Source organism: Ctenocephalides felis, unplaced genomic scaffold (genome assembly GCF_003426905.1).
Source record: "Ctenocephalides felis isolate EL2017-DRISC unplaced genomic scaffold, ASM342690v1 CF-g0.4_SCAFFOLD_01886, whole genome shotgun sequence".
NCBI lineage: Eukaryota > Metazoa > Arthropoda > Insecta > Siphonaptera > Pulicidae > Ctenocephalides > Ctenocephalides felis.
In genome coordinates, this window is record NW_020538040.1 from 1,703,804 (window position 1) to 1,715,403 (window position 11,600).

At 29.2% G+C, this 11,600-nt stretch overlaps 1 protein-coding gene across 1 annotated transcript; it reads left to right on the forward strand.

The window, feature by feature from the left end:
• Window positions 1–2,619: 2,619 nt before the first annotated feature.
• Window positions 2,620–9,093, forward strand: LOC113377616 (DNA-directed RNA polymerase II subunit GRINL1A-like). The gene is made up of 3 exons (XM_026617988.1): window positions 2,620–3,000; window positions 6,007–6,657; window positions 8,882–9,093. Exons 1-3 carry the CDS (start codon window positions 2,834–2,836, stop codon window positions 8,892–8,894), a joined length of 831 nt encoding a protein of 276 aa, XP_026473773.1. The 5' UTR covers window positions 2,620–2,833; the 3' UTR covers window positions 8,895–9,093.
• The last annotated feature ends 2,507 nt before the right edge of the window (window positions 9,094–11,600 follow it).

Below are 11,600 nucleotides of genomic sequence, written 5' to 3' on the forward strand. Positions count from 1 at the left end.
ATTGAAACCGAAAAATGAACTCTACTAATTGAAATAGACTCTACTGACGACCAGAATAAAAGGTGACAATAAAAGAACTCTACTGACGGGAAAATGAACCAACGAGGCCAAAAAGAAAAATCTACATCATGATCAAAAGAGACTCTACTGAGGAGCAAAATGAAATTAGATAAAAAAAGAACTCTACTAACTAAAATGGATTTCACTGACAACCAAAATGAAACGAGAACAAAAAAAAGAAATCTATTGATTAAAAGGGACTCTACTGACAAGCAAAATTTAATGAGACCAAAAAGAATTCTACTGACTAGCAAAATATAACGAGATAAAAAAGGACTCTACTGACGGACAAAATGAAACTAGACAAAATATACTCTACTGACCATAAAGAAACCTACTGACGACAAAAATGAAACGTGACAACAAAAGAACTCTACTGTCGAGTAAAATAAACCAACGAGACCAAAAAAAAAATCTACTGGCTAAAAGGGACTTTACTGACGACCAAAAATGAAACGAGACAAAAAAAAGAACTCTGATGATCTAAAAAAGAGTATAAATTTTCCAAAAATCTCGCAGAATTAATAAAAATCATTAACAATAATTAAACATGAAAAATGTTACAAAAACATTCTTTCAGAAGATATTAAAAATATACACAAAGTTCATATAAAAATTCCTTAAAAATCATATAAGAATCCTTTTAAAAATCCTATAAGAATCCCTTTAAAATCATATAAGAATCCTTTAAAAATAATTATAAGAATGTTTTGAAAGTCCTATAAAAATATTTTAAAATATTTAAGCATTATTGTAAAAAAGAATTTATTAAGAGTTTTTCAGGAATATTTTAAATTTTCAAAAAAAAAATTAAAAATATTACAAAAAAAAGTATAATAAAATAATCTAAGTATGAATCCATAATTTTGAAAAATTTAATATATATAATAAATATATATAAAAATTGTATATATATATATATATATACAATAATATATAATAAAATCTATGAATAAATTACCTATATTAAAATAGTAAGAAATTAAAATATTCTAAGAGTATTTTAATAATAATTGTACTAGGAATATTTAAAACTCATAAAAATATTTTGAACAAATCAAAAAAAAAATTATTTGAATATGTAAAAAAATATTTTGAGAATCCTTAAGAAATATTTTAATCTTACGTAATAACATTAAAATTAACATTTAATATCATTTCGACCACCATCTATAAAAATCCTACAAAATCATTTATGCTAATATTAAAATTAAACTAACTATAAAACTAGTTGTATATATGAATATAATACAGCAGCTTTAAACCTTATAAACTAGAGTAATGATAATTATTATAAAATCGACTCACCATTTTGTCGTAGGAACCCCAACAAGGCCGCCAAAATCAACCACACTACCACGGTACTAAAAACCACTTTTAAACACTAATTAAACACACGACATGCATTTTAACAAAAACCATAATATACTACACTAATTACTACATATTTTAAAACACTTTTCATACCGAAATACCGAATATTAGCCTCAAATTTTGCAAAAATTCCGAAAATATTTAAAACACGTGCTCGTTAAAACTGCAATGACAGAAATTGCAACATGGAGAAGCAAAGACATTGAGTAGTAAAACGGGATGGATATAGATGGCGACACTATTATTTAATGAGGAACTGTCAAAATGGTAAAAAAAACTTATTAAAATTATGGTATTTATTCGTAATAGTAGTGTAGTATTATTTATTACTTATTAATTAATTATTTTCAAATATATAAAATTTTTGGTATTTAATAAAGGCAGAACTTTGAATGTTTGCAAAATTGTTTTTAACAATGTTAACGATAATAACGATATGCACGTTATTGCACATGGTATTATTGATATACATGGCTATTAAATTATATTTTTTTAATTTTATTACCATTCTGCAATCTATAAAAATAATTATATTTAGCAAAGAATGCTGACAAGTGTTTACAATTGATTGTTTACAATTTAGTAGATACGCCCAGTGGTGTATCTACTATAGTTAATATATAAAAAAGAAAAAACTAAAGACAAATAAAGAGAAAAAATATATAAATATAAAAATAAACTATATTAGATCTCGAGGTATTTTCCTTTTCATTATATGTATTTTCTTGAGGTATTTTCCTTTAAATTATATGACTAGTGAGTACTTATTATTAAACGCAAATAACAACCAGTTACTTTATTTTTATATTTACAACTATTTAGACAAGTTTTTTTGCAAAATATTACAAATAAAATTGCAACGTATTGTGTTTTGCATGTGACCGCATAGATGGTACCACTGCATTTTTGATAAACTGTCAAGTTTAGTATGTGCAATTAACAGTAATTTACTTTTTAATCAGATTTTTAGTACAGAAAGTGTAATTTAAAAAACAAAAGTGTAAACAATAATTAATATATTACTGTTAAATAAAAATTAAGTAAAATTTTCTTACAAAAATCCTCGGCGCCATGTTTGAAATAGATGCACAAGTTCAACATAAACTTCACAGCTGGCAGCACCGCTTTCACGATTTGACGTTTCTCGAACAAAACCACAAACATAACCTCAAAACAAATAAATTGCGCAAAAACTAGTTTTACTTATCCAATATTAGTTTTACAAAGTTTTACTTATCCAATAATCATTTTAAAACGTTCTTTAAGTGTATTTATACAAATTAATTAGTAAATAAACCAATTATCATAAGACTATGTTTCAAAAGTGTTATTAATTAGTGTTTTACTCACAGTTTGCTTCAAAGTTTAATTATTATTTTTTCTCTGGGGGCTCCTTAAAATGCGAATAATGAGTCTCACAGATCGCAAAATCATAAACAAGATCCCCGGGATGCTCATTTCGCGTCCTGATGGCGAAAAACAAGGCTTTATTGATAATTTGAGCTCCAAAACTAAACCGGAGTTGCAGGAGCTCCTTGAACGTCAACAGAAGTTACTCCGAAACAAGTAATAATAGATATATGTATATATATATGTGTATATATATAAATATATATATATATATATATATATATATATATATATAATTTTTCCAAAAAAATTAGTACACAAAATTGAAAAATTGCTCCAGCATAGTCACAGTCTAAACGCATCCGCAAATAACTTTGTGTGACATTTTCACTTGGACTGTGTCTTGCTTGGCGGCATTTTTACATTTTTCAATAAATTTTACGAAAATTGAAAAAGTGTTCTAGTACAAAAACAGTCTAAACGCACTTTGTGAATATATTTGTACCAAGTTGTCACTTAGACTGTGCTTAGTGTGGCTGATTTTTTATAATTTTTAACTGATTATTACATTTCTATTATATTATTTACCTAAAATTGAAAAAGTGCTCCATTACAGTAACAGTTTAATCGAACGTGCAAATATATTTGTACCAGGTTGTTACTTAGACTGTGCTTAGTCTGTCTGATTTTTCTAATTTTTCACTCCAAATTACCTTTCTATACTTACTAACATAAACTTGGAAAAGTGCTCCAAAACAGTCACAGTCTTACAGCACTTACAAATGTATTTGTACCAGGTTGTCACTTAGACTGTGCTTAGTCTGTCTGATTCTTCGAATTTTTAGCTCAAAAATGCATTTCTTTATATTTAACATAAAATTTGAAAAGTGTTCCATTACTACAGTAACAGTCTAAACGCACTTGTGAAAACATTGGTACCGGGATGTCGCTTAGACTGGGTAATTTTTTGTATTTTTAATTCAAAATTACATTCATGATAATTTACATGAAATTGGAAAAGCGGTCTAGTACAGTAACAATCTAAACGCACTTGCAAATATTTTTCTACCAAGTTGCCACTTAGACTGTGCCTAGACAGTCTCCTTTTTTGCATTTTTTTTGTAAATATTTTACAAAATTCATAAAGTGTTTTGATGTACAGTAACAGTCTAAATTCAATTGCTAATATATTTGTGAGAAGTAAACACCTAGACTGTGCTTAGATGGTAATTTTTTAATAATTGTTATTAACTATATATGATATACAAAATTTGAAAAGTGCTCAGCTTGGTATTTTTTTGAATTTCCACCAGTTTTTGATAATCTGAAAGAACCCTACTAATGAGCAAGCAGAAATTAAAAAAAAAAATAAGAAAAGGAAAAAATAAGATATAAATAAGAAAGGAAACTGATTAATTAACTAAATAAAACTTACTTTACTTGGCGAAAGGGACTCTACTGACGAGCAATCTAGAATTAGATGAAAAAAAAATTAGAGGCAAACTGAAATATTTCAAAGAAGGAATAAAGGACTTTACTGTCGCGGAAATTTGAATAGTAAAGGAAAAGGACTCTACTGACGAACAAAATTTAAAAAAAAGCGAGAAAGGACTCTACTTACAAGTAATCTAAAATAAAAGAATAAAATAATACTACTAATGAGCAGAATTCAAATAAGTAAAAAAAACACTCTACTGACGCCCAAACTAGAATAAAATAAAATGGGACTCTACTGACGAAGCAGAATTCCAAAAAAGGGATCTACTGACAAGCAAAATAGAGTAAAAAATAACTCTACTGACGAAAAAAATAAACTCTACTGGCGAGATTTTTTTTAAATGGTAACATGTAAAATACTAACAAGTATAATATTTGTTTTAAATCGAAATGACTCTACTGACTAGCAAAATTAAAACAGGGACTCTACTGATGAGCAAAATAGAAGTAGAAAGAAAGGCGACTCCACTGACGAGCAAAGGAGAAAGGGACGCTACTGACGCGCAAAGTGAAATAAAAAAGAGAAAAGGACTACTAGCGAATAAATTGAAATAAAAGTTAAGGAAATAATAAAGAGGTTACTGACGAGAAAAATAAAAAAATAGTAAAGGGACTTTACTGACGAGCAAACTAAAATTAAAAGAGAAAGGAACTCTACTGACAAGTAACCTAAAACAAAGGGACTCAACTAACAAGAATTTCGCTAAAATGAAATACATGAAAAAGGGACTCTACTAGCAAGCAAAATATAATTTCTTCGAAATGAAATTAGCAAAATTAAAAAGGGATTCTACTAACAACCAAAATAGAATAAAAACTGAAAGAGGGCGACTCCACTGATAAGAAAACTGAAATACATGAAAAAAAGACTCTACTTACAACCAAATCGAAATAAAAGTCAAGGAACTTAGGAGTCTCTACTGACGAGAAAAATAAAAAAAAGAGAGTAAAGGGACTCTACTGACAAGAAAACCGAGATAAAAAGGACTCTATTGAGAAAAGAACTCTTCTGATGATCAAACTAAAACTCTACTGACAAGCACAATATAATAGAATAAACGTAATCTGTAATTGAAAATCAATCAAAAATTTTAAAACATTAAATGTGCCAATTCAATTTGGCTCTTGCAAAGACTATTAAGACATTCATATGTGGCGTGCTTTGCAGCTTTCATATATTTATTATTAAATGCACCACATTTTCAATTAGTTAGTCATTTCTATACTAAAAATTTTATACTGGAAGTATTTTTTATGGCAAAACAACGTTTGCGTGTCAGTTTGTATATATATTACGGTGGTCCTTGATATGGACATTTTGGAATTTCTTTGCTCCCAAGGGCTTAAACGCTTCCAAAATGATGAAAAAAAATTCTATGAAAGTTTCAAGTCTTAATATTAACATTTAGACAGTCCGCAATGATAATAATGATTATACGGAACTTTTAATTGAATGGCGGACTATCTAAAAGTTAATATTAAGAGTTAAAATTTTCAGAGAATATCCTTTTATCAATTTGGAAACATTTGAGCCCTTGGGAGCAAAAAAATCCTATCCATATTAAGGACCACCGACCAAAATACATATACATACATACTAGGTATCCAATGCCAATTTCTTTCTTTTATACATATATACTAGATATCTATTACCAATTTCTTTTATACATATACATATATACATATATCTATTACCATTTAGAGGTTACATTTTTCTTTTTCCAGACAATTCATATCAAAACTGCCCGATAAGGGTGCAAAAATTCAAGAATTCCACGACAAAATAGTGCGGGAGCTGGAAAGCAAAGATTTAGTCGAAAAAACGTGCCAGGATTTGTTGAAACTCGAAATTTCGAAAAAATATGTCCTTGAGGACATCGAATGGGGCAAAAAGGGCCAGGATTATGAATATATTGATAGCGACGACGATGATAATAAAGATAATAATGATAATGATGATAAAACATTAAAAATTCTGGCAAGGAACGGCCCTTATAAAAAACAGATTAAAAAAATTGTACCCGAAAAGCCCTTAATTACGGTAAAGGACTTACAAGATATTACAGGGGAAAATAATTTATCTAAAGAAAATCATTTATCTTTACCTAAAGAAAGTCCTTTATCTTTATTGCCTCATGTGAAATATCTTCTCAAAAAAGATGAAAATTCCCAAAAAGAACTCAAGCCCAAATTTTTACCCTACAAATCTACGAAATCCGACGTACACAACCCTTTCAAAGAATTAACCCGGTGTCAAAAACTAAAAAAATTCGAGATCACCGCAGCCACTCCCCCGCCGTCAATCAATGGCCCTGTTAAATGTTTGACTTTGTTAGAATCTTGGCTTTGCAAAAAGAACAGGAGGAACATCGAAAGGTAAGGGTAATAAGGGAATCTGTGTGTATATTTTAGATATTATGTATTATTTAAGGGTGGCCCTTAGGAATTTTTAGGCTCCCAAGGGCTCAAAAGTTTCTAAATAGATCAAAGAATATTCTCTGAAAATTTCAAGTCTTAATATTATTTCTAAGATGGTCCGCAATGATATTAATGAATGTAAGGGGTAAAGGATAAAGGAATTTGTGTATATATAAGGGTGGCCCTTACGAATTTTTTTGTTCCCAAGGGCTTAAATGGTTCTAAAGTAATAAAAGATAATTTTGTAAAAATTGCAAGTCTTAATCTTAATATTTAGATAGTCCGCCATTAAATTAAAAGTTTCGTATATTCGTTATTAACATGGCGGACTACCTAAATGTTAATACTAAAAGCTGAAACTTTCGGAGGATTTTTGTTTAATAATTTGGAAGCGTTTGAGCCCTTGGGAGCAAAGAAATTCGAAAGTGTCCATATTAAGGGCCACCCTATATATATATGTGTATATATATATATATATATATATATATATATATATATATATATATATATATATATTCATATCATATTTGTGAAGTTGTGCGGTTTTAAGTTCGAGTCTTTGATATTTTTCCTTGTTTATACTTTTTGATCGTCAGTAGAGTCCCTTGCGTCATTTTTTTCTATTTTGCTAATCAGTAGAGGATCTTTTTTTTAATGTTGCTCTTCAGTAGAGTCCCTTTAGTTTTTTTATTTTGCTCGTCAGTAGAGTACCTTTTGTTTTTTTTTTAATTTTGTTTGTCAGTAAAGTTCCTTTTGCTTCTTTTTTATTTCAGGTTGCTCGTCAGTAGAGTCCTTTTTGTTTTTTTTATATTTGCTCGTCAGTAGTGTTCCTTTTGTTTTTTTTAATTTTGCTCATCAGTAGAGGATCTTTTTCTTGTTTTAGAATTTTGCTTGTCAGTAGAGTCCATTTTTCTTTTTTTTAATGTTGCTTGTCAGTAAAGTTTCTTTTGCTTCTTTTTATTTCATGTTGCTTGTCAGTCCCTTTATTTTAATTTGCTCATCAGTAGCAAATGTTGCTTTTCATTTCAAAGAAACTCTATTTTGCTTGTAAGTAGACACCTTTTTTATTTTTGCTTATCAGTAAAGTCCTTCTTTCTACTTTTTTTATTTGGTAGAATATCACTAGATATATATTTTCTTTCTGTCTTGTCTCAGTTTCCTCGTCAGTAGAGTTTCTTTTACTTTTTCTTTTCTTTTTTTTTTGCATTTTTCTCGTCAGTAGAGTTCCTTTCTTTTATTATGTTATAACTAAATATACTAATGAACTAACTAGAAGGAAATAGTAATTTAAAAAAAAAATGACAAACAGAAAAAATGTGAAAAGGGGGCACTACTGATAAGCAAATTAAATATCAAAATAGAATTTAGAGAAGGAACTTTACTGACGAGCAAATTAAAAATCTAGACAGAATTAAAAAAAGGACTCTACAGACGAGCAAATTATCACAAGACGAAAAAGGGACTCTACTGACAAACAAATTACAGAAATTAGAAAAAGGAACTGTACTGACGAGCAAAATAAAAATCTAGATAGAAAATTAGCAAAGGACTCTACTGACGAGCAAATTAAAAATCCAGACAGATAATTAAAGAAGGAACTCTATTAACGAGCAAACTAAATATCGTATTTGTCTTGTTTAAGTTTCTTCGTCAGTAGAGTTTCTTTTACCTTTTGTTTTTAATTTCAATTGAAAAGTCGGGCGTAACATCAATAAAAATAGTGTGAGAGTTTTTAAAAGTTTATTTATTTAAAATCCATACGTTTCGGCTAGCATCTTAGCCATCATTCAGTGGTAATCAAATTAACTATAAAAATTAAAACTAGATAAATAATAATAATAAAAATAAGGACACTTACAATTTTGTATCCTAATATAACATATGAATTAGGACACAAAATTTTAAATTGATTGCCACTGCATGAAGGCTAAGATGCTAGCCGAAACGTATGCATTTTAAATAAATAAATTTAAAAAAAACTCTCATACTATTTTTATTGATGTTACGCCCGAATTTTAAACTCGAATTAAACACATATATATATATATATATATATATATATATATATATAGATATACATATATATATATATATATATATATATATATATTTATATATACTAGCATACCCGGCCACGCTTTGCTGTGGCTTTCACACCAAATTTCATTTATTTTTTTCCCAGGAAGTGGAACTGAAACACGCCCAACAGAAATTACTCGAGGAGTTCGCTCCGAATTCGTCGAATTTCCAAAATAATCAAAATCCAAAAATTTCTGGAACTTACCGAGAATCCAAGAAAGAAATTCAATCCGATGATGAAAATGAAAATGATGAAGAAGTCGAAGTTTACGATGATGAAGATGAAAACAACGCTGGCACGATACGATATACGGTCACCGAATATTTATCATAAATTGTAATAATTATTGATGTAGGTTATTATTATTTGTATGAAATTGTGATAATAATAAAGTTGATTTTTATACGATAATGATGATTTCATTTGAATTTTAATGTTTATAAAGGAAGCCCAACCTTTTTTCTACTTGTCTATGTCTTGCTCGTCAGTAAATTTCCTTCCATCTACTATTTTTGTTTGTTCGGGGTGCAAATAATTCTCTTTTTTAAATTTTGTTCGTCAGTAGAGTCCTTTTCTCTTGTTTCTTCTATTTTGATCAACAGTAGAGTTCCTCATCCTTGTCAAAAAGTAAAGATAATAGTAGAGTTCCTTTGTCCCTTTGTTTCGATTTGCTCGTCAGTATAGTCCCTTTTCTCTTTTATTATAGTTAGTTTGTTTATAAATTTCCTTCCTTCTATTTTTTGGTTTGCTCGTCAGTAGAGTTCCTTTTTTATCTATTTTTTGAAAATTTTACGTCAGTACAGTCCATTTCTCTTGATTTTTTTAAATTCTAGTAGAGTCCCTTTTTTAATTACTATCTAAATATTGAATTTGTTCGTCAGTAGAGTCCCATTTGTAATTCCCTGTCTAGATATTTAGTTTGCTTGTCAGTAGAGTCCCCTTCATTATATTCTATCCACATATTTAATTTTGTGAGTAGAGTCCTCTTTATAATTTTCTGCCTAAATATTCAATTTTGGTCATCAGTAGAGTCCTCACTTCTTTCCTTTTTTGAATATTAAGTTTACTTAACTCTTATCATGTTTTGCTCGTCAGTAGAGTTCCGTTTGTTCATCATGTGGAAATTTAGTTTAATTTGATTCAAAGTAAAGTAACTGTAAGTTTAATATAAGTTCAAAAATAATAAAAGAAGGTACCGTACTAACAACCAAACAGTAGTCAAAAAAGGAAACTCAATTAACGAGTAAAAACAAAAGAAAAAGAACTCTACTGACGAATAAACTGAATTAACAAATAATTGAGACTCTACAGATGAGCAGTTAGTAAGAATACTTTATGCTCACCAGTAGAGTTTCTTTTCATTTCACTTTCTTTCAGTTTGCTCGTCAGTAGTGTCTCGTATTCTTTTCTTTTTTTCAATTTTGCCCAGTCAGTAGAGTCCTTTATCATTATTTAACTATTGCTCGCCAACATAGTCATTTTTCCACATTTATTTAAATTCACACTTCAGTAGAATCCTTTTTTGTCTTTAATCTTGCTCGTGAGTAGAGTTTCTTTTCGATTTATTTATCAGTAGACTTTTTTCTCCCTTATTAATTTTGCTCGTAAGTAGAGTCCCTTTTCCAAATTTAATCCGATTTCCTCGTCAGTAGAGTCCCTTTTGCTTCTTAATTTCATTTTGCTTGTCAGTATAGTCCCATATGTTCCTCGCCATGTAATATAGTTTTTTTTGTCTGTGAGTAGAGTCCTTATTGTTGATATTTTCCTCTGATGATATTTTGTGTGTCAATAGAGTCCGTTTTTTCGTCAGTAGACTCCCGTTTTTTTACTTCAGTTTATTCATCAGTAGAGAACTTTTTTTTGTTGCTGCTCGACAGTAGAGTTTCTTTTGTCTTTTGATTTTTTTCGCCAATGGAGTTCTTATTTGACATTTTTGAATCCATTTTTTATTTCATTTTATTTGTAAGTAGAGTTCCTTCATTCCTTTCATTTGATTTACTCATCAGGAGAGGGTATTTTACTTTTTTTTTTCTGTTTGATTGTCAGTAGAGTCCCTTATTCCTCTCATAAATTTTGATCATCAGTAGAGTCTCTTATTCTTTTATTAAATTTTGCTCGTTGGAAGAGTCATTTTCTCTTTTGTTTCGGTTTGCTCGTCAGTAGAGTCCCTTTATCACTTTTTTTAGTTTGCTCGTCAGTAGATTCCAATAGTACCTTTTTTAAATTTGCTCGCCAGTAAAGTCCCTTTTTATATTATTCGAGTCAGTACAGTCTCTCTTCTTTTTTATTTCAGTTTGCTTGTCAGTAGAGTTTCTTTCTCCAATCCGCAAATATAAATAAAAGAAGAAAGGGACTCTACTGACAAACGAGTTCAAATACAAGGAAAAACGACTGCCGAGCGAATAAACCATTTAGAAATTTCAAAAAAATCCAACAAACTGGTATAAAAGGTAAAAGGAACTCTACTGTTGAAAAATAAATAAGAACTCTACTGACGAGCAAACTAAAGCAAGATAAAAGAGAAACATCCTGACACTTTAGTAGACATAAAATTAAAAAGCAAAAGGAACTGTACTAACAAGCAAACTTTTAAGAAAAATAAGCAAAATTTGTGAACAAAGTCGGAACTCGACTGACGAGCAAACTGTAAGAGTGAAAGGACTTAATTGACAAGCGAATTAGAACGAAATAAAAAGAAACATTCTAGTGGCACCGTAGCAAACTAAGAATAAGGAAAGGGACTTTACTGACGGGAAAAACTAACAAAAATAGAATAAAACTAAATGTGATTCAATTTGCTCGTTAGTACAGTTCCTTTTCA

Excerpts from the sequence above, each read along its gene's own strand:
- LOC113377616 (XM_026617988.1), top strand. The coding sequence starts at position 2,834 with ATGCGAATAATGAGTCTCACAGATCGCAAAATCATAAACAAGATCCCC. Across the intron at positions 3,001-6,006 it reads CAGAAGTTACTCCGAAACAA|ACAATTCATATCAAAACTGC; the intron begins GTAATAATAGAT and ends TTCTTTTTCCAG.